The sequence below is a fragment of the Oncorhynchus kisutch genome, linkage group LG5, assembly GCF_002021735.2.
Source record: "Oncorhynchus kisutch isolate 150728-3 linkage group LG5, Okis_V2, whole genome shotgun sequence".
NCBI classification, from domain to species: Eukaryota; Metazoa; Chordata; class Actinopteri; order Salmoniformes; family Salmonidae; genus Oncorhynchus; species Oncorhynchus kisutch.
The window spans coordinates 17,232,934-17,257,371 of NC_034178.2; the positions used below are offsets into that span (position 1 = coordinate 17,232,934).

The following is a 24,438-nucleotide window of genomic DNA, read 5'->3' on the forward strand; positions in this document are numbered from 1 at the left end:
ACAAAATGTGTAAAAAGTCAAAGGGGTCTGAATAATTCCTGAATGCACTGTATATACATATAGTTAGGTGTAAATTGACGAGGCAACATGAGAGATAATAAACAGTAGCAGCAATGTATGTGATGAGTCAAAATAGTTTGTGCAAAAAGGGTCCATGCAGATAGTTCAGGTAGCTATTTGGTTAACTATTAAGCAGTCTTATGGCTTGGGGGTAGATATGGGCTACCCACTGGGCAAAAACTGGCTGAATAAACGTTGTTTCCACGTCATGTCAACAAATAAATTATATGTGATGACGTCGAATCAACGTCAAAAACTGATTGGATTTTTAAAAAGTCATCAACGTTTTTTTATACATTTTTTATGTCACCTTTATTTAAATGGAAAAGTCAGTTAAGTACAAATTCTTAATTTTATAATGACGGCCTACCCCGGCCAAACCTGGACGACACTGGGCCAAATGTGTGCCACCCTATGGGACTCCCAATGACGGCCGGTTGTGATACAGCCCGGGATTGAACCAGGGTCTGTAGTGACTCTTCTAGGACTGAGATGCAGCATCTTAGACCGCTGCGCCAATCGGGAGTATGGGAAATATGGGAAATTCGTCTTTTTTTCACCCAACTTTGAACCTAAATTTGTTGATTTCACATTAAATTCACATTAGTTAACAATTCAACCGAATTAATTCAAAACTAGACATTGAACTGGCATCCGTGCCCAGTGAGTAGTTGATCTGGACATTTATAAATAATCTCTAAGGTCTGCCATGACCGACATGACAAGAGGAAAACTGCTCATGCACTTCCCAATTTAGAAAATGCACCTTGTGCATTCTACTATTGCAACTTTTAAGAGTAAGTTGAAAGCCTGAAAAGGCGGATGGCAGATGGTGGATGTGTATTCTTACAGTTAATGGTCTGGAACTGTTCAGAAAACTCTGATTTAGCAGTGGAGTTAACGTGACCAGATGTTGGTAGATGGAGAGAACTTGAAGGACCGTTGAAGGGACCCACAGGAACCCTAATTTGAGGGGCCAAATGTCACTGTCACTCTGCGGTCGTGGTGTGGTCCTTTTGTAGAGGTCAGTGCTCTTTGACCACATTCGGTCATGTGTGTTTGACCCAGGATCAAAAGAAAACCGAGGCAGCTGGGGTTGTTTCAAGTGGGGTTCTATTTGTGTTTCTATGTTCCTCTCAGCTGGGTGCGTAGGTGTAAGGGCAAAAGAGAATGAGACCGAGAAAGGGTTTGGTTATTTTGGTTGTAATTTTGTGCGTGTGTGTGTGTAGCAGCAGTAACAATCATGTTTTCCCATATCCTCCAGATTGTGATAAAGTGATCCGATTAAACAATTTCCCCAACACACTCCACCAGCGGTCATACCCTTGTATTTATCAAAGGACAACACACTTTGAACACACTCTCAAAGAAGACTCAAGGCCCCCTTGCTTTTCTTATCCATTCTTTCTTTCCTTGTTGTAGCTTTGAACAAATATGCCCATAAACAGGGCCTGTGAGACTAGAACAGAACAGTAGCTCAGTGGGGGTACAGAACACATAAGACTGCATTTCTGCCTGACTGCTGAGCTCCAGTCATCAAGAGTTGCATGCATGTGTGTATGTGTGAGAGTGAGACCCTCTCTGGCTGCCTTACCAAGCCCTGTGTCTGATGTCCGATACTGTAACCAGGAAGTAAGTAATTCGCTGAACATGAGCTTCCTATGGTCTCCTATTAAAAGGGGGAAATGTTTGCAGGCAGCAGGAAAAGGCAACGATACTCGGAAGCCAGGGAATATCCCGATGGGAGGTATGGAGATGCAAATGTGCTGGTATATTCTGAATGGAGAGAGAACATTGTATCTGTTATGCATTTTTTTCGTAGTGGCGTGTTGTTTGTTCCATCAAGCATAACAAGGACGGATAGAGCTTCCTCAGGGACAATACAGCTGAGTACTATGTGCACCATGGTTGACAACTGGAGCAATTGGCCTATTGATGTGAGAGTGTTGTGTTGTGTGTGTGTTGTGTGTGTGTGTGTGTGAAAGAAAGAACCCTCTTGACCCTCTCTGGCTGCCCTATGAAGCCCTGTGTCTGACACTAACAAGTAAGGACGTTCTTTGATGAATATTAGCTTTCTATGGTCTCCTTCTAAAAGGAAAATGATTTTTTTAGCAGAAAAAGGCAGAAATTCTCACAAGCCTGGAATATCCTGATTTGAGGGAGAGTTCTTTTCCTTTCAACCCATTACATGAGTTTGTCCACTGAGCCCCAAATGCCACCCTATTTCCTACATAGTGCACTACTTTTCACCAGAGCCCTATTGGCCATGATCAAAAGTAGTACACAACATAGGAAATAGGGTGCCATTTGAGACAATAAAAACTTGTTAGTTGGTGATACTGACTGTATTCAGAGAACGCCAACAATGTAGAATGTACAGCACAGGTTTGGGCTTGCGGAGGATGGGCTCGTAGTAATGGCTAGAGCGGAATCAGTGGAATGGTATCAAACACATGGTTCCATGTTTGATGCCATTCCATTCACTGTTCCAGCCGCTGTTCCAGCCATTATTATGAGCCATCCTCCCCTCAGCAGCCTCCACTGATGTACAGTATAAATTCTTTGACATGGACTTATTTAAATAATAGAATAAATTCAACAGTATGGCTGATAAAGTATTTTATTGGTTAGCTCTGGCATCCATTAATCTGAAAGCAATACCTTGCAGCCCTATGGTAGAAGTAGTGCACTGTAGAGGGCATAAGGTGCCATTTGGGATGCAGACCTTTTATTCATGCTTTGTTTTCATTATGTATATTTTGCGTTCTTTGGTTCTGTAACTTCTCCCTTTCCTGAAAAGCAAACCGGAGGTAATTGGGATAGGGACTGTAGTCGCGCACCGTGCTCAATAGCGATTGTCCTCAAAGCCTCTCCTGGGCTCTATATATAGACTGGCACAAACATGTGAACTGAATTACCCACGTAGAAGAAAATGAGTAAATGAGAATGTGAGTGTCTTGGGGGCGGGGGTGTTTAAGACCCTGTGTGTTGTATGAGAGAGAGAGAGATCTCTGTAAATAAAGTTATTTATTATTGCCTGTTGCTATCCATAATCAATACAAACAAAAGCAATTCTTAACTACTTAGAATTAAATCATCTCTTTAGAGCATCACAATAAACAGTTATGAACAATGTTCAATCTGTGCCCTCTCAGTATACTGTCCTACCGAGCAAAAAGACACTAACTGCTCACAGCGTGGAACTGAGAAAAATGGCTTTTATTGACCTTGCTTTCACATTAACTTTATGCAGTTACAGCTAACATGACCCCCATTTTGTTCACATGATTAAGCATGTATTTAAAGTAGCAAAAATGACAACTCATTTTCAACTAAACTAGCAGTTAGTGCCTTTTTGCTTGGTAGGGCAGTAGAGTTCACATTTCAATCTTCTCAAGTAAGAAACAGAAGAGAAACACTACAAGTGAGAGCACGGTTGAATATATATATATATATATATACACACACGTTTCCATTAACAAAAACAGCATCAAAAGTTGGCAGAAATAAATATACAAGGGCAAAATAGTTTCCTTAATTCCTTTTTTATTTACAAATATTTCAACATTTGGTTCCAAACTAAGTTAATGTATTTCACTGTTGCATATGCCATATGGGTAAATTGTTATCGGCAAGGCAAAGATAACAAAATATACTGGAGATATCTCTTTTTAAATATTATAGATGTATTCACAAGTTACTGTGAGGAGGTAAAAGCATACATTTTACAATCCAATAACATATAGTTTTGAAAAATATTTTCTTTACATTGTTTAGTAATTTCATTGCAACATGACTAAATGTATCTCTTCAAAAATCGACAGCCTATTTCAGATAAACTCTTATGTACATCTACACAAAAAGGCCTTTGCAGAGAAAATAAACCGTAAGTGTAGTACATATTAAATAATACAGATTGATGAATGTCTACCCCTCCCACTTAATTTTCAATTGTCGTTTTCTACTACATTCAGATGTGTCTCTAGTGTATTACAATCTGAGAAATAGGTGTGAAAATTGGGTAGTGTTCATTAGGGCACCAAACGTTTAAGTCCAAGTACTCTGGTTGTTTCAGTCCATTTTATGCCTAATGAACAGGACCCTGGCACTAGGTACTCCTCGTGCTTACCGCAGCAGTGGCAATCCCCATGAACCAAAATCATGTGGTTCTACCCCATATACATATATCATTGAGATGTTCTACCATGTAATCAGGTTAGAGCTAGGGATTATGGGTAATGTATTGCATATACAGTAAATGCCTGGGATAGAGGAGGATCTGACTTCTACTAGGAAGTACACAGACCAACATCTTTGCGTCCTTCCTACATGAATGTACTTTAATATGCATTGCTCATCTAACTGAAACTAGTAATAAATCCTTTTAAATTGTATCATATTATTATCCTCAAAATATCAAACACAGTTGAAGTCGGAAGTTTACATAAACTTAGGTTTGGAGTAATTAAAACTAATTTTTCAACCATTCCACACATTTCTTGTTAACAAACTATAGTTTTGGCAAGTCGGTTAGGATATCTACTTTGTGCATGACACGTCATTTTTCCAACAATTGTTTACAGACAGATTATTTCGCTTATAACTCACTATCACAATTCCAGTGGGTCAGAAGTTTACATCCACTATGTTGACTGTGCCTTTAAACAGCTTGGAAAATTCCAGAAAATCATGTCATGGCTTTAGAAGCTTCTGATAGGCTAATTGACATAATTTGAGTCAATTGGAGGTGTACCTGTGGATGTATTTCAAGGCCTACCAAACCTAGTGCCTCTTTGCTTGACATCATGGGAAAATCAAAATAAATCAGCCAAGACCTCAGATAACAATTGTAGACCTCCACAAGTCTGGCTCATCCTTGGGAGAAATTTCCAAATGCCTGAAGGTACCATGTTCATCTGTACAAACAATAGTACGCAAGTATAAACACCATGGGACCATGCAGCCGTCATACCGCTCAGGAAGGAGACGTGTTCTGTCTCCTAGAGATGAACGTACTTTGGTGCGAAAAGTGCAAATCTATCCCAGAACAGCAGCAAAGTACTTTGTGAAGATGCTGGAGGAAACAGGTACAAAAGTATCTATATCCACAGTAAAATGAGTCCTATATCGACATAACCTGAAAGGCCACTCAGCAAGGAAGAGGCCATGGCTCAAAAACCACTATTAAAAACCAGACTACGATTTGCAACTGCACATGGGGACAAAGATCATACTTTTTGGAGAAATGTCCTCTGGTCTGATGAAACAAAAATAGAACTGTTTGGCCATAATGACCATCGCTATGTTTGGAGGAAAAAAGGGTAGTCTTGCAAGCCGAAGAACATCATCCCAACCGTGAAGCACGGGGGTGGCAGCATCATGTTGTGGGAGTGCTTTGCTGCAGGAAGAACTGGTGCACTTCACAAAATAGATGGCATCATGAGGCTGGAAAATTTGGTGGATATATTGAAGCAACATCTCAAATGGACAATGACTCCAAGCATACTTCCAAAGTTGTGGCAAAATGGCTTAAGGACAAAGTCAAGGTATTGGAGTGGCAATCACAAAGCCCTGACCTCAATCCTATAGAATATTTGTGGGCAGAACTGAAAAAGCGTGTGCGAGCAAGGAGGCCTACAAACCTGACTCAGTTACACCAACTCTGTCAGGAGGAATGGGCCAACATTCACCCAACTTATTGTGGGAAGCTTATGGGAGGCTACCCAACATTTTTACTAGGATTAAATGTCAGGAATTGTGAAAAATTCCATTTAAATGTATGTAAACTTCCGACTTCAACTATATCATGATAAAGCTTGCTAAAATTAAATTAGATTTAAGAAAATAGTAGAATAAATCAGATTTTCTTTGTTGTGCAGTACAAATACAACCTCAGAGACAAGGCTTTGGGTTGGTCTAAATGAAACATTCCAAAATAAATATAACCTAAATATATCTATACGTTTCTGAGGTAGGGATTGGATTATTTTAAACGGTTTGTTAGTGAATGTGTTACTGAAACGGTCATGGTGTCCGTTTTTACACACACAGACAAACTTTGACCCATCCATACTCATGTAAGCAAATAAATAATATCTGCGTACCGTGTGTGTGTGGGGGGGGTTTAAGTACACATACTGTGCCTTACCAGGGTTTGCTTCACATGTCCTGGGGGTCAAACAGGCTTCTCGAGCCACAACCAAAAACCAAAGGGAAAATTCTAAACAAATAAACAGAGCTAGAAATATAGCCTCTAGCCACATATAGGAGCCTCTGCTCTTCCCCCCCCCCCCAATCTACTTTTTAGTACAGAGTCTCTGGGACAGCACCAGTGTTAGGATTGGGCGAGAGAGTTAGTCATGGCGGGGGTGTTTGTTGGGTCACGAGCCACAGACTGACTTCATTTACAGCAGCAGGTTGTCTCGGCCACCCCAATGTATGACTGTCCGTCTCAGAGCAAGGATGATGAGGGCTTGGATTGTCCACTGTCCTGTTCAGTCTGGGGGGGGAATGAAAGAAGAGCATGTTAAGTATCATTGCATTACATAGAGCAGTACAGACTGCAATTAGCTTAAATTCTTAGATTTCCTATGATTAGTTAGGCAAGCTACCTCAAGTTAGGGTTCTTAGTTTCCATTGCTACCACAATACCACAAAAAACTCCTATAGACCACAAAACCCACGCTGATATCCGACATTGGGAGAGAGATATATGTAAAACAGCCTCCTGTTACCATTCATTCCATCCTCGGAGAGATAACACATTTTGAGCCTGTGTCACAACACACTCTGAATTATAGGATGTAGGATGTTAATTTGATCAGTCTTTTGTTTCTGAGAATTTTCCTGCGCAGCAAACTTGCAGTGTATTCAAGGTTTAAAAGGGCTTCTAAAGTTTGTAATTTACACTTTAAAATGTCACTCTGGGTCAAGGCCCTAACTAAGAAATCAACCCCTAGAAAACATTTCCATTAACTATAACCCACATTTCCTGCAGGATTAATCTCCTGCTGTAGTATACTGGCTCAAATTAACATCCTACATCTGTAGCTGTCGGGGGAAAAAAGCTAGACAACAGGAACAGCAAGTGTATGTTGCACCTCTCTCTCACACACACAGAGGGAGTCCGACCGCAATTGATTTTATCGGGCCGGGCTCAAACTTGCTGAGCTGTGTTACAAAAAATGACAGCGAGTGACTGTGTGACTTGCACCCATTGTCTCGCTCTTCTCCCTGCTGGAGCGACCACCTCATAACATCAACTGTGTTTATCGCTCTGTCCGTGTTGCTGAAGCTGCAATAATAACTACAGCCGTTTGTGACTGAAAAAGTCTTACCGAAATCCCTCATTTGTTAAGGAAAAATACTACTTATTCCCTCAACCCTTGTTCTCTTTACGTGACACATGTATGCATCGCATGTGACCAATAGGGCCTGGCCTATAGCATATCATAATCACATCAATAAATTCAACAAACTCCGAACGCCTTAACACGTGACAGCAAAATGGATGCAGAGGACTTGACAAACTCGAAATGGGGGAATGTTTACTGGTTGCTCAGGAGATAAAGGGGAAGTCAGATGTTTGGAATAAATTTGACTAGTCATGGAAAATACTGGAGATCAAGAAAAATAAGGAGCAAGTGCTGCGTGCATACTATGTGTGCCAAACAGGTACTATAATTTCTCTGACCGTTTGGAACACTAAATAAATTACAAGCATACCACAGAGTCTGTTGTTTTTTTGCAAAGCCTTCATTACAGCAAAGACTAAAAGCAGTTGCATTCATTAGTGAATGCAATTTCCAAAATGCACAGTCTATTTATTTAATTGTTTATGCTAATTATTCAAGAGTCACTTTGGCATTTTATTTAAAACTAAAAGGCTTGATTGCATTTCAAGTCATGAATGACTCATATGCTGTGTGATGACATGAATTAATTCATGATTGATACATTACTGTAGCTTATATACGGTAAGTATTGAAATATAGGCCTAAGTAAATTACGGTATTAAGACCTAACAGGATGCACTCTTAGGCCTACAGCTACTAATGATAATGGCATTACTTGCTATTATAATATGATCATCATATCAATAATAATAATAATAATAACAACAATAAGGAGATCAAGAAAAAGGAGGGTTATTATTATTATAGCTCAGTGGGGCGAGGCGTTTTGGACGGTATCACGCCAAGCAAGCAGCAGCTTTGTAGGGGCTGAGGAGGGAGGAGGGGGGGTTAGGAGTACTGCAGTAGGGGGATGAAGCAACTTCAGTTGTGGAGCTCCTCTATGCCATCTGGGTCTTCCAAGAATGGGACCGGCCACCGGTGATGGTAGTAGGGGCTTAGAGAGCAGAGCAGGAGAGCAGAGTGGCGCTGCAAACCTCATTACAGACGGAACGGTTGGGGCAGAGGCCCTTGTACCTCACTGCAAAGGCTCTGATATGTTGCTGTTCAGTGATTGTAACCTTATAGACTGCTCATTCACATATAATACACATGCCACTATGGTGGACTTCGGCAGTTTACAATGCCGAAACTGAACTTCAGCGCAGCTATCTGAAGCAAATTTGTGAATGGTTTTGGAAGATGGTGTGCGTTTACATGAGTCAAAGAGCGAGAGAGAGAGAGAGAGATTGAGTGTGTATGCACACTTTCATCCCACCTCCATAACGAGCAACCTGGACACGGTGGCGGTGTCTAATCCCCAGCCACACACAGTGTATAATCTCATCTCTAACTCTAACCATGGCTGCTGCTGCTGAGGCTAAATGTAAGGGAGCACTGCCTGGCGTCGCCTGCCGCGTGGGTTATCTGGAGCCGGGAACATCCTGTCCTAGTTTAGTCACCGTGTCACAGCGTCTGCACTGCAACCGCCACCTGCTGGAAACTGACACAGCAGTGCATGTGTTGGGAGGGGATGTTTGTGTGTACTACCAAACAGAGTGAGTGAGAGAGAAACATGCAAAGAGGAGGTAGTACAGAGTAAGCAACAACAAAAAAAGAACTACAAGAAAAGAACACCAAAAGAGGAAAGAGAACAGGAAGAGTGGGAAAGAGAGAAAGACAAAACAAGCGAGGAAGGGTCGAACTGGCTCTAATATTCTCTTCTCTATAATCTCATCTACTTTTGAAATGAAAGCAGAGCCTCATTGAGCATGCGGAGTGAGAGAGAGAAAGTAAGAGAGGTGGGGAGGGGAGAGTGTGTGTATTTTTCATAGAAGAGGTGATCTGGTTTCAAAAGCACAAACAAAACACGTAACACACACTAGGCCTGGCCGAGAGCCAGCCCAGAATCTGCATCTGGCATGCGTGATGTTCCACTATTCTACTGCATTTGCGTGTTTCTAAAACCAAACGCAGCACTGACAAATGCTGACGATGATGATCTTTGATCACATCCGATTCAACACGCACTCTGGAGATGAACAATCGCGGCTCGGATTAACAGTCACGGATAGGATGGATATCAGAGAGCTGTGCTAGTGTGAGAGCTACTGGCTACGGCTTCATCCCCCCACCTCTCTCCCCCCCGGGACATTAAACTGGACATTAAACTGGCCCCTGGGCTGCACCTGCAGTAGCAGAGGCAGCACATGGTGTGTAGTCATTAGTGTATAATAGTGGGTGGTGCTAGCCTGCCTTGACTGGCATGCAAGGCACTGTCCAGTGCTCACCAGTGACTAATGCTCGTTCCTACGTCCCAAATGGCACCCTATTCTCTATATAGTGCACTACTTTTGGCCAGGGCCCATAGCACTGTGATAAAAAGTAGTGCATCATATAGGGTGCAATTTGGGACAGAGCCACGTGTGTTCTACATGCTCGTGGTCCATCGGTAATGAGGTAGTGGGGTTGGAGGAGGGGGCAAAGGTGGGGGTTGAGGGTAAGATAGTGGTGCACTTCCTCCCGGATGCAGAGCCATCTGCCACCACTCAAGAAGAGTTTTCCGTTTTCACCGCACGCCGTTCATAGGAGCACGCACTCCCCTCTCAAGGAGGCCCAAGTGTGTGTGTCTGCACACAAAAACACTGTGTGTTTACCCTCGCTGCTAACAGCCATTAGGGCAAAACACCTCAAATATATATGAGAGAGCGAAAGGAGAGAGAGAGACACCTGATCAGATAAAAGGCTATTAGCCTCCAGAAAGAAAGAGACAGAGATGTCCCTAAACCTAGCCTCTGCCTGCCACGTCTACTAATCTCTGAACACCTTGTTCACATAGGATGAGCGCCCAGATCATGGGGATAGATGGGGTTAGCTCATGTTAGCACACTCTCAGATCATTGTGATAGGGTTTACATTAGCACACAAGAGGTAAACAGAGTTGGTGCCCTGGCCTGCTGATGAGGCAGAAAATAAACACAGTGACTGTCCCTGTGACGTCTATATTTATGCAACTGACTGTCATCTAGATAATCACACAAAATATCTATCAACAAATGTCACCACCGAGTCCCAACTCCTTTGACTGATTGACAGTGACGGAGAGAGAAGAGGGAGTTTGAGTTCATCTGAGGGGCACCATTTGTCCAAAAACAATCCTGTGGTGGCATTCCAGGCAGACGCACATGATGTCGGGGAGGCGCTAAATACCTGGAATGGCTGGAGCTGGGTTGGTACTTTGTACCTAGCAAAACTGCCATGTCTCTCTCACTCTCCTCCCACTCATTCATTCATTCATTCATTTCATTTTGTGGCTTTGAAGTTGAATGATAAACACCGTATTAGGCATCTGACTAGCAGGAAGTCACCAAAATATGTGGCCACCTGCTCGTCGAACATCTCATTCCAAAATCATGGGCATTAATATGGAGTTGGTCCCCCCCTATACTGCTAGAACAGTGTCCACTCATCTTGGAAGGCTTTCCACTAGATGTTGGAACATTGTTGCGGGGACTTGCTTCCATTCAGCCACAAGAGCATTAGGCCTGGCTCGCAGTCGGCGTTCCAATTCATCCCAAAGATGTTCGATGGGGTCGAGGTCAGGGCTCTGTGCAGGCCAGTCAAGCTCTTCCACACCGATCTCGACGAACCATTTCTGTATGGACGATTGGCATTTCGACGATTAGCATTTCGCATGATTCTACTACTTCCGCGCTGACAGAGATGGCCGCCTCACCATCAGTACGACCAGGAATATAACTTTCCCGAAGCGGATCCTGTGTTCTGCCTTTCACCCAGGACAACGGGATGGATCCCAGCCTGCGACCCAAAACAAAGACGTCGTAAAAGAGGGAAACGAAGCGGTCTTCTGGTCAGGCTCCGGAGACGGGCACATCGCGCAACACTCCCTAGCATAATTCGCGCCATTGTCAAGTCTCTTGACAACAAGGTTGATGAAATCCGAGCAAGTGTAGCATTCCAGAGAGACATAAGAGACTAACGTTCTTTGCTTCACGGAAACATGGCTCACTCGAGAGAAGCTAACGGATTTGGTACAGCCAGCTGGTTTCTTCACGCATCGCGCCAACAGAAACAAGCATCTATCTGGTAAGAAGAAGGGTGGGGGGGGTATGCCTTATGATTAACGAGATGTGGTGTGATCATAACAACCTAAAGGAACTCAAGTCCTTCTGTTCACCTGATTTAGAATTCCTCACAATCAAATGTCGACCGCATTATCTACCAAGGGAATTCTCTTCGATTATAATCACAGCCGTATATATTCCCCCCCAAGCAGACACATTGATGGCTCTGAACTAACTTTATTTGACTCTATGTAAACTGGAAACCACTTATCCTGAGGCTGCATTCATTGTAGGTGGGGATGTTAACAAGGCTAATTTGAAAACAAGACTCCCTAAATTGTATCAGCATATTGATTGCGCAACCAGGGCTGGTAAAACCTTGGATCATTGCTATTCTAACTTCCGCTACGCAAATAAGGCCCTCCCCCGCCCTCCTTTTGGAAAAGCTGACCATGACTCCATTTTGTTGCTCCCTGCCCACAGACAGAAGCTAAAGGTCTGTTCAACGCTGGTCCGACCAATCTGATTCCACGCTCCAAGACTGCTTCCATCACGTGGACTGGGATATGTTCCGCACTGCGTCCAACAACAACATTGTTGAATTACGCTGATTCGGTAAGCGAGTTCATTAGAAAGTGCATGGAAGATGCATTCCCAAACCAGAAACCGTGGATTGATGGCAGCATTCGCGTGAAACTGAAAGCGCGAACCACTGCTTTTAACCAGGGCAAGGTGACCGGAAACATGACCGAATACAAACAGTGTAGCTATTCCCTCCGCAAGGCAATCAAACAAGCTAAGCGTCAGTATAGAGACAAAGTAGTCACAATTCAACGGCGCAGACACAAGAGGTATGTGGCAGGGTCTACAGTCAATCACGAATTACAAAAAGAAAACCAGCCCCGTCACAGACCAGGATGTCTTGCTCCCAGGCAGACTAAATAACTTTTTTGCCCTCTTTGAGGACAATACAGTGCTACTGACATGGTCTGCAACCATAACATGCGGACTCTCCTTCACTGCAGCCGATGTGAGTAAAACATTTAAACGTGTTAACCCTCGCAAGGCTGCGCCCTCAGAGCATGCGAAGACCAGCTGGCTGGTGTGTTTACGGACATATTCAATCAATCCTTATCCCTGGGTCTCGACCCCGCCCTGTGCAACTGGGTACTTGACTTCCTGATGGGCCACCCCCAGGTGGTAAGGGTAGGTAACAACATCTCCACCCCGCTGATCCTCAACACTGGGGCCCCACAAGGGTGCGTTCTGAGCCCTCTCCTGTACTCCCTGTTCACCCACGACTGTGTGGCCATGCACGCCTCCAACTCAAATCATCAAGTTTGCGGATGACACTACAGTGGTAGGCTTGATTACCAACAACGACGAGATGGCCTACAGGGAGGTAAGGGCCCTCGGAGTGTGGTGTCAGGAAAATAACCTCACACTCAACGACAACAAAACTAAGGAGATGATTGTGGACTTCAGGAAACAGCAGAAGGAGCACCCCCCTATCCACATCGATGGAACAGTAGTGGAGAGGGTAGTAAGTGAAGTTCCTCGGCGTACACATCACAGACAAACTGAATTGGTACACCCACACAGACAGCATCTTGAAGAAGGCGCAACAGCACCTCTTCAACCTCAGGAGGCTGAAGAAATGTGGCTTGTCACCAAAAGCACTCAAACTTCTACAGATGCACAATCGAGATCATCCTGTCGGGCTGTATCACCGTCTGGTACGGCAACTGCTCCGCCCACAACCGTAAGGCTCTCCAGAGGGTAGTGAGGTCTGCACAACGCATCACCGGGGGCAAACTACCTGCCCTCCAGGACACCTACACCACCTGATGTCACAGGAAGGCCATAAAGATCATCAAGGACAACAACCACCCGAGCCACTGCCTGTTCACCCCGCTATCATGCAGAAGGCGAGGTCAGTACAGGTGCATCAAATCAGGGACCGAGAGACTGAAAAACAGCTTCTATCTCAAGGCCATCAGACTGTTAAACAGCCACCACTAACATGGAGTGGCTGCTGCCAACACACTGACTCAACTCCAGCCACTTTAATAATAGGAATTGATGGAAATTGATGTAAAATATATCACTAGCCACTTTAAACAATGCTATTTAATATAATATTTACATACCCTACATTATTCATCTCATATGTATATACTGTACTCGATACCATCTACTGCATCTTGCCTATGCCGTTCTGTACCATCACTCATTCATATATCTTTATGTACATATTCTTTATCCCTTTACACTTGTGTGTATAAGGTAGTAGTTTTGGAATTTGTTAGGTTAGATTACTCGTTGGTTATTACTGCATTGTCGGAATTAGAAGCACAAGCATTTCGCTACACTCGCATTAACATCTGCTAACCATGTGTATGTGACAAATAAATTAGATTTGATTTGATGGTGATCTTAGGCTTATGTGCGGCTACTTGGCTATGGAAATCCATTTAATGAAGTTCCCGACAAACAATTCTTGTGCTGACTTGCTTCCAGAGGCGGTTTGAAATCCGGTAGTTGTGTGTTGCAACCAAGGACAGACCCACGCTCTACGTGGATTTTTTTTATGTGGGTATTTTCAATTGAATGCCTATAATACAGTATCTAATGGGTTAGGTCCCAGATTGCAGTTCCTATGGCTTCCACTAGACATCAACAGTCTTTAGACATTGCTTCAGGCTTGTTTTCTGAAAAATTAAGAAGAATGAAACTGAGGACTGAGGAAGAATGCAGAGCTGGTTTGCGCGCATGACCGAAGCCCGAAGGGCGCGCCCCTTCGTTGTTTTTCCTTTCTATTGAATACGCTATTGTCCAGTTAAAATATTAGCGATTATTTTGACAATTGACAACCTGAGGATTAATTATATACATCGTTTGACTTGTTTCGACTAACTTTACCGGTACTATTAGGATGTATTCATCTGCATGTTTTGACCACCTTGGAGCCAGTTGATTACTGAACAAAACGCGCCAACAAAACTGAGTTTTGGGGAAATAAAGAGGGACTTTATCGAACAAAGCAAACATTTGTGTAGCTGGGACTCTTGTGACTGCAACCATATGAAGATCTTCAAATGTGATTAATTTTAATCGCTATTTCTGACTTTTGTAATTCCTTTACTTAATCGCTCTGCAATTTCACCGGATGTTGTCGAGGTGGGTCGCTAGCGGAACACCTGCACCAGAAAGGTTAAACAAATGCAAACGTTGCTACTTTGCTGTTATTCTGGCTGCACTTTTTGATATGACTGTAAATTAGTCACAGTTGGCTAGCTAGCAAGCGATAAGAACGTTGACAGCCAGTATGGCAATGGAACATTTAGAACGAACATCTGGGTCGCATCCATAGATCCAGAACAAAAAGACTGAATAACTGGGTCGCATCTCTGGAAACCAAACCGATAGAACGAACGACCAACCGGCTTGGGTAGGACTATGTCTTGTGGAAGGATGAAATAGTATGAATACATTTTTTTATTTTTTTTAAATGTCAATGTTGGTAACCCGTTGTATAAAAGTGATAATGCTCTCGAAGCCGGTGTTGAGGATATATTGGCACGGTTTGCCTAACAACATCTGTGCCAATATATCCTCCAAACATCGGCTTCGAGGGCATTATCACTTCAATGAAATCAGAGCTAATAGGTTTGACACAGGTAACCATGACAACAATTACATCCACTAACAACAACAGCAACCACCTCTGTCATTTGTACTATGTCCATGCAAGTCCAAATGTACATGTTTTGATGTTTTTTTTGCCCCATCCCGGGGCCTCATTGGAAAATAAAAAGGTCGCAAATCCCCCCAGTTCAGGCCCCTCACTGGGCCAATAGGGAACAAAAACCCAATAGTGTTCAGTTGACCCATCCCTCCCAGCAGCCTTTGCAACACAGACAGGAACTCTGAGCGTGACACTTCATCATTACCTGGAGTCTAGTAAACAATGAGCTCACTTGTTTTTCTGACCTCGCGGAGCAACTAGCCAAACTCATGAAAGACATTGGCACGGATGCCACATCCAAGGGACGCGTAACATGGATGAGGCCTCACACACAGATAAACAGTCTCTCACTCTCACACACACACACACACACACACACAGTGTTTGACAAAAGTACACACACACACACACTAATTGTGTTTGACAAAAGTACAAGGAGAGGGCAACTAAAAAACCCTCACCTGTCAACAAGTCTCCTGCACCTCAATGTTTACAAGGTACAATGAGTGAATGACTGCCAAAACACTGACTCTTTGTGCCTTGCCCATGAGACTGGAACATTGGTTTGTTTATAGCTGCCACAGGGACTATTCTGGGCCAGAATACTGACCCCAATGACACCAGGACTGTGAGATGGACCTGTGATATGCTTTGGATGATTTAGTGATGGTTGCTTGGGGCTGCAAAACATTTTATTGCCTGCCTGCCTTTCTGACTGAGGCATGGAAGGAACCGGCAGTGTATAAGGAGCAGCCAAGGGCTGACATGTCATAAAAACACTGACAAGATGATCTAGCTTGGTTAGGACGGATCCCTACTTTGAGTACAGCATTCTCACAGCACTTTCTTAAACAGATCTCTGAAGGATATGCATACGAGCTCTGCAGATAAGTATTTATGAATGAATAACGTGAAAAGTGTTATTATAGTAGTACAGTACCAGTCAAGAAGTTTGGACACCTACTCATTCAAGGGTTTGCCTTTATTTGCACTATTTTCTACATTGTGGAATATTAGTGAGGACATCAAAACTATAAAATAACACACGGAATGATGTAGTAACCAAAACAAAAAAGTGTAAAACAAATCAAAATATATTTTATATATTTGAGATTCTTCAAAATAGCCACCCTTGGCCTTGATGACAGCTTTGTGCACACTTGCCATTCTCTCAACCAGTTTTGTTAAAAGTTCATTTGTGGAATTTCTTTCCTTCTTAACACGTTTGAGCCAATCAGTTGTGTTTTGACAAGGTAGGGGTGGGATACAGAAGATAGCCCTACTTGGTAAAAGACCAAGTCCATATTATGGCAAGAACAGCTCAAATAAGCAAAGAGAAATGACAGTCCATCATTACGTTAAGACATGAAGGTCAGTCAATATGGAACATTTCAAGAACTTTGAAAGTTTCTTCAAGTGCAGTCGCAAAAAACATCAAGCCCTATGATGAAACGGTCTCTCATGAGGACCGCCACAGGAAAGGACGACCCATAGTTACCTCTGCAGCAGAGGATAATTTTATTAGAGTTAACTGCACCGCAGATTGCATCCCAAAATAAATGCTTCACAGAGTTCAAGTAACAGACACATCAACTATTCAAAGGAGACTGTAAATCAGGCCTTCATGGTCAAAATGCTGTAAATAAACCACTACTAAAGGTCACCAGTAAGAAGAAGAGACTTGTTTGGGTCAAGAAACACGAGCAATGGACATTAGACCGGTGAAAGTCTGTCATTTGGTCTGATGAGTTCAAATTTTTGATTTTTGTGAGACGCAGAGTAGGTGAACGGATGATCTCCGCATGTGTGGTTCCTACCATGGAGCATGGAGGAGGAGGTGGATTGATGGTGTAGGGTGCTTTGCTGGTGACACGGTCTGTGATTTATTTAGAATTCAAGGCACACTTAACCAACATGGCTATCACAGCATTCTGCAGCGATACACCATCCCATCTGGTTTACGCTTAGTGGGACTATTATTTGTTTTTCAACAGGACAATGACCCAACATACATCCAGGCTGTGTAAGGGTTATATGACCAATAAGGAGAGTGATGGAGTGCTGCATAAGATGACTTGGCCTCCACGATCACCCGACCTCAACCCAATTGAGATCGTTTGGGATGAGTTGGACTGCAGAGTGAAGGAAAAGCAGCCAACAAGTGCTCAGCATATGTGCAAATTACTTGAAGACTGTAGGCAAAGCATTCCAGGTGAAGCTGGTTGAGAGAATGCCAAGAGTGTGCAAAGCTCTCATCAAGGCAAAGAGTGGCTACTTTGAAGAATCTGGTTACTATAGGATTCCGTGTGTTTTTTTTCCATAGTTTTGCTGTCTTCACTATTATTCTACAATGTAGAAAAGTTTTTTTTTTTTAAATGAATGAGTAGGTGTCCAAACTTTTGACTGGTTCTGTATTATTATAAACCGTGTAGTTTGGGATGCTGATTGGCTGAAAGCCGTTGTATATCAGACATTAAAAACTGGGTTGTTCGATCCCTGAATGATGATTGGCTGACAGCCGTGATATACCACAGGTATGACAAAATATACACTTTTACTGCTCTAATTACGTTGGTAACCAGTTTATACTAGCAATAAGGCACCTCAGGGGTTTGTGGTGTATGGCCAATATACCACCACTAAGGGCTGTATCCTGGCACTACGGCTGCGTTGTGCATAAGAATAGCCCTTAGCCGTGATATATTGGCCATGTACTACACCCACCCTGGGCCTTATTGCTTATGTATAGTAGATGTTTTTTAGCAAACAATTTAAAACAAATAAGGTGATTTGTCTTGGGTGGTATCCAGGTTGTCATACTGACCATGTGCCATACAAGGACATCCGGTAATACCGCACTGAACACAAGGGGCACTGTTTTCAAACCCTACTATACTCTAATGCTTAGGTTAGCAATGCTAACAAGTACATGTAAAATCCGACTGAGAATGCTAACTAAATGCTAACGAGCGCATTGCGAACATTTTGTACAGTTTCTGACCTAAACAAGTATACAAGCAACTCAAATGCTACTCAGTTTGCTGCACATACAAAACAAATATTAGCCAACAAGGCTCTTGATCCAAGAGGGGATTCTCTGCTGTTACCAAGCAAATGCTTGATTTTGGAAGAAGCTAACCACTCAGCCAAATAGCTAACTAGCTACTAAATTAGCAAACCAAATGCAGAGCATTTAGCAGATTTTAGACAGTCAACAGTTTTAAGATATCTAGATAGCAAACATTTAGTTGTGAATTCCATACTGTAACTAGATCAACTGGTGCATGCAGCACAACAGTGAGTGACTTACAAGGCTCCAGTCTCATTGTTATGTGCTTGTAAACAAGCACCACGTGACTGGGGACTACCATAAACTTCATAATAATGTAGTTTATGTAGCTCATGAAATTAAGAACGCAATGTTCTTTATCTCCTAACGTATTGCACAAGCTGACTGCAGGTATTTACATAAAAAGTATCTACAAATATTCAAATTTATGAAAAAAATTCTAAGAAATCATTTAAACAGTATTGATGGTATTGAAAAACCATCCTGTGGCTATTTGCAAATACCCCATATATGGTAGCCTAAAGGTGATGATGCCATTGCGCAATATGTTAAACATGCAATGCATTGATAATTGCTATAAACATGCTTGTCAATAGGAGCTCAATGAAAGTTTAATGTAAACAAACCAAGATTCAGCCATTACATCAACGTTAATCTATATTGACATTATTTCGACCCTTCGTTCTTCACTGTCCATGCATACACTCCGCCTGCACACTGTGTGTAATTTCAATGTGTAATTCTATCAACCATATTCATTCGTGTGCCTTCCCTAATATAATTAGTATGACACGGAGAACAAACAAGTTTTATAAGATGGCTGGTGCCCAAAATCAATTTTGCTGTAATTTATATTTGGAAAAGGACATGCCAACGATGCAACATTATGTCCTGCAGTGTCACGGTGCCTACGTACCCACCCACCACTTGTTTACTTCAGTGTTTCAAAAGTCAGACATTCGTCACGCTGCGGGTCCGTTTTGAATTCATGTACCACCTACGCATCTTTGGTGGTAAACAGAACAATCTAATTTTGTGCAGTCGAAAGCCAAGGGCACCACAGCAAATAATCTCAACGTGTCCATTTCGAAATATGTTTTTCCCCTCATGTGTTTTTCATTATCTCGTCTATCGCAATACACATGGCAGAATAGCATGCTGAAAAGTAGTATGAGGGGGGATATGCTGTACGAACTGAAATAATTCATTTTTAACTCATTGCCAGTCCTTCATTCAGGTTTTCCTTTCATGCAAAATAAATGCCAGTTCTCCTCTTATCGTTGTTGACAGTGACAGCACCCTCCAGTATAAATGAGTGAAGCCATAAACTAAAAATGTCCACGATCACCATAGAAGCTGGACACATTTTTCACCCCAAACATAGAATCAAAGTATAGTCTCTAAGGCAGCCAGTCAACAAACATTTAAATAAATGTTCTCCCAGGTCTAAAAATGTGTTGATTTAAGTATCATGTTTTCTTCCCATAAAGTTTGGACAAAGTTGTTTTCAGCACCATTGCCATAAGTATATGACCACTGCAGACCTCTAACCCTACATTTACAAACTCTGGCCAGCCATGAAATGGGCAGATAAAGCCAGCCAGCTACTAAACACAAACACACACACAGAGAAGCATCACTCACCTTTAACAGAGGTGACCGCCTCCTTGAACCCCAAACAGACGTACGGCGCGACATGTAATCCATGGAGGGCTCCCTTGCAGCTGCTGGCCGGCTTAAAGCTGACCGTGGTCAGGTCTTCGCAACAAGGTCCCTCCAGGTCCCTGTCCTCCATCAGGTTCAGGGCAATATAGTTCAGTCCATTCTGGAAGCCCCCAGAGATCGCTCTACTCATGGGGCTGCCACACTCCTCGTCTGAGCTCTCGCTGCTCCGCACCGACAGGTTCTCCACCGAGCTGTGGTGTTTGGCGTCCCCATGGGCGAACGAGGGGAACACGGGGGTGACGGTAGCCGTAGAGGAGAAGGTTTCAGAGCTGTGCCGCCTGCGGCCATGGGGGTCGGCCCGGATCACCTTGGCGGCCCTGTCAGGATCCACGGGGGTGGCCGAACCAAGGAGGAACACCCCCATGCCCCCCGGGAGGCCCTGCTCACCCAGGGATAGCCTCTTCTCTCTGGCACTGGGGCTGAAGATAATAAACAGAGTTAATATGTATTACAATACATGGTATATTACCAAACATCCATAGATAGATGTGATACAGAAAATATTTTATCCTTATCATGAACTCAAATCCACCTACAAACACCACATAAAGTGCCTGCTGTGCCAGGGGAATCTATTAATCTATGACTAGCCAAATAACGTTGCTGAATAACGTTATTACAACTTACATTATGGCTAGAGTACCGAGTGTACTGTACCTTGTTGAGGTCTGAGGGAGGAACTGGGGAGGCATGTTGGCCATTCCAAGTCCAAATGTCATCTCGGTGTACTCATCCTTGCCTCTCTGGGGGCACTTGGAATCCATCTTCGATCTGAGACGGTACACTCCCTCCCCATCCGGACAAGGGCACAGGGATGACTCAGGGACCGTGTCCAACCGTCCGTCAGGGGTGTCTCCGGCCTTGGGTGAGTGTGAGACGACGTGGTGCAGGTTCATGTAGTCGGAGAAAGGGGACCTCGGCTGGCCGCCGCTGGAGCCCAGAGACGACTCCTGGCTCTCATTGGATGCTGACGGCGGGGAGTACTTGGTGCCCTCACTGAAGTCTATGTTGATATACTCGCCCGGGCTCCTGGGTTCCCCGGGCAAGAGGTGCTCGTTCATGCTGGGTAGGATCCTACAGCTGTCCAGAGATAGCCGGTTGGGTCGCCCCATTCTCCCCCGGTGGGATGTCAGGCTCTCAGTCCACCGGCTCTGTCTGATTGGCGAGGGCACCGAGGAGTTGGGCGGGGCCGGATTGGTCATCACTGAGTAGTAGTCATCTGACTCCCTACCTAGCGACTGATGGCCTTGCGGGCTCATCAGGACGTACTGGTCACCAGTGTCCCCCGCCTCCTTGGAAGTCTGGTGGAGTTTGATGGGGCGTGGAAGGGAGTCTGTGGAGTAGATGGAAGGCCCACGACCCGGAAGCTGGTCTAGGAAGTAGTCCGGAGGGGTCTGCGAGGTGGTGTAAGCGGCGTTGCAAGAGGACATGTTCATGTAGGTCGAGCGGCTGTCTGGGCTTTCAACAGAAGACTTGGAGCCGCACCACATCCTCATGTAACCTCTGTCCTCCAAGGAGCCTCCGCTGCTGGGTGAGTTGGTCTGGTCGCCGGCCTCGTACTGGTGGTTTTGGGCCAAGGGGTTAATGATCTGCTTGGGAGCCGAGACACACATGGGGCTCATGGGCATGTAAGCATCTGCTTTGCTGTTGTTGCACCTGGGCGGTGCTGCCACGCCCGCCATCATAGGCATATAGCCATCATCCCTTACTTGGTTACCATTGGATTTGGGGTAGGACACCTTTGGGGAGGCGGAGATGGAGCTGCGCCCAGAGTGGTGCCCGCTGTTGGTGTGGTGGGCAGCCCGCATTAGGGTGTACTCATCCAACGAGGCAGAGGACAGCTGGGCGGGCACCCGCTGATGGCGTGGTGTGGTGAGAGAGTATGTTCTCTTCCTGTACGCCTTCTCCGATGTCAAGTCCTCCTCCTGGCACACCTGCCGTTGGTCATTGGTCCTGTCCATAATCATGTAGCCACACAGATCGTTGGCCTCCCGGGAGGGAGGAGTGCTGGAGAGGGAGTCGTGGGTGTCACTCCTGGTGAGGGGTAGGAGAATGGAGGTGTCGCCTGGGCTGGCGCTGTGCTCATTGCATAGCATGAAGCTTGCGTCGCTGAGGGAGCCTGAGATAGAGGCGCTGCAGCTGAAGGGGCGGTGGGCCGCATCAGGGGTGGGGAGGGTCCCACTCATGGGGGAGAGACAGATGGAACTGCAGACTGAGGGAGGGGAGTTGGAGATGGGCATGGAGCGGCTGTGCTGGAGGCTGGACTCCAGTATCTGGCAGGTGCGGCCAGTGGAGAGCGTATTGGACCTGCTCAGAGGGTTCCGGTTGGAGAGGGGACTGGTGGGGCTCCCGCTCATAGATATTGACATAGACACTGGCCTGACCATGCTGCCATCCCCCTCACTAGCTGTCCTTATCCGACTGGATGTGAACTTGCTCATTGGGGATGTGGCCACTATGCTGTTTGTTCTCGACCTCCTCACCAACCCTGTCTGACTTGGAGGCAGATTGTTCAAGTTGCGTCTTGTGGGCACGGAAATGGGGTTGGTGCTAGCCGACTGACTCTTGCTGCGCGGTCTTGATTCTGACAGCTCTTTCATGGCTTTCATCGCCTCCAGGATGGTCTCGTGGATGTTTTGCGCAACCACCGAGTCATCCGCCTGCATCCAGAGCTCACCAGGGCCAGTGACAGCCGATCTACCAACCTCGATGAAGAAAAAGCTGTCGGAGTGGCCACATCTCCGGATATTCATGAGCTGTAAACTGACAGCTGCAACCTCCGAGTTCAGTTTCACAAAGCTGATAGTCCGACTGGATAAACATAGCCTAAACACCCCTGTCAAATGTTTTGTTTGACCCAGTCCTCTGGATTTCAAATTCACTTGCCATACCTCCTTGCAAAAGGTAGTGGCCGGCGTGATCATACTGTAATTCGCCTCCTCAAAACAGAAAAGAGAGGTGGAATTAGACGCGGGGCTGTCATAGACTTTCCCCTCTTCGACCAAATCCGACAACACTCGAAACCAGCTCTCCTGCTCCTGCTCGTTCTCGGCTGCCACTGCAAAGTATTCGTCCTTGGTGTAAAAGGCGATGAGGTGTTTGTGCTTGGAGTCCGCTCGCTTGTTTATGCAAAGACAGGAGTCCAGCAGTATCACCCTTTTAGCAGCCGACTTGTTTTTCCACTTCTTCTCGCTCTCGTAGTATTCCAGGCGGGCAGGAAAGCTTTCGCTGGGTTCTCTCAACACGAAAAAACGTCTGTGTCCATGCTTCTGTTTCTTTAGATATCCACATTTCTTAATGTTATTGGTCACATTAGACAACAAGTGTCCTCCATTCGTTTGAGGACTCGCCATTCTGATGCGCACGCTTCACTTACTTTTAGAGAAGTTGTTTTGAGCTATTTTCCAAAGCACCGAAAAATCCGCTTTACTTATTCCATTACCCGACACCGGTATTCCCGTCCGCTATCTGCAACAGTTAAGCACCAAATAACACCACAGTGACTGCGCTGAGAGAGAAAACAACATGTGACGTTCTTACATCCAGTTTTGGCTTGCAGTAAAAAAGAGAAGAAAACTACAGTCATAAAAGGCGGCGCAACCTTGAAGAGGCGTGCCTGTCAATCTAGCCAATTCTTCCCAGCTCATTGGACTCATTGGTGGAACGAACGAACAGCTAGAAAACGGGACCCGACGCACAGCAGCCTTATCCCTCCCCTCTCGTTCTTTTAAGCCCGCCTCCTATATTACCAGTTTTTTATTTCCATGTACAGTACAGCAGAGATCACTGTAGCGTAGGCTAAATGTATCAAAATAGCTAATTAACGCCTCCTTCCGCTACATTGTAACGATGTAATAACTGATTAAGTGTCCAAATGCTGGCATTCTACATAGCAGAAATAGGCTAGGTGTTGCCTCTTGCATTGAACTATGATTTTTTGGGGGGGCAGAGACGCGCATAGCCTTCAGCATCGGCGCATAATATAAAATATTACATTTGTTTTCGTTTTTTGCTGTGGAAATGCAATAGCCTACACTTTATATTGTGGGAAACTGTGAATGTTTATTCTTAATCAAATGCACAATATGTAGCTGAGCACCATTCGTATTGTTGTGAGCCTGTAGTGCAGAGCACATTAAACTGTAAAATTATAAACACCCTCATGTCATGGTGCGCCCCACTGTTAAATAATCGTGCGCTGTGATATATTTTGCGCGCTTGGGTATCCCTGTCCAGCAGTGCGCTGCGTATTCGACCTCTATATGCGTTCTACTTTCTACTTATGGTTCATCAACAAGCCTGCAATTTACACCATTTGATCTCGCAGATGGACCTATGATAATTGTGTTTTAATGCACA

General features: G+C 44.4%; 1 protein-coding gene across 1 annotated transcript; it reads right to left on the reverse strand.

Annotated features, from left to right (window-relative positions):
• Nucleotides 1–3,588: 3,588 nt before the first annotated feature.
• On the reverse strand, nt 3,589–23,652 carry irs2a (insulin receptor substrate 2a). Its single transcript, XM_020482726.2, has 3 exons — nt 20,737–23,652; nt 19,999–20,498; nt 3,589–6,559 (listed from the first exon to the last, which is right to left on the reverse strand). The coding sequence occupies exons 1-3, from the start codon at nt 23,430–23,432 to the stop codon at nt 6,555–6,557; spliced, it is 3,201 nt and encodes a 1,066-aa protein (XP_020338315.1). The 5' UTR covers nt 23,433–23,652; the 3' UTR covers nt 3,589–6,554.
• Nucleotides 23,653–24,438: the final 786 nt, after the last annotated feature.

Coding starts and splice junctions, on each gene's coding strand:
- irs2a (XM_020482726.2), bottom strand. CDS start 23,432: ATGGCGAGTCCTCAAACGAATGGAGGACACTTGTTGTCTAATGTGACC. Junction 20,499..20,736: donor CTCCCTCAGACCTCAACAAG/GTACAGTACACT, acceptor TATTATCTTCAG/CCCCAGTGCCAGAGAGAAGA.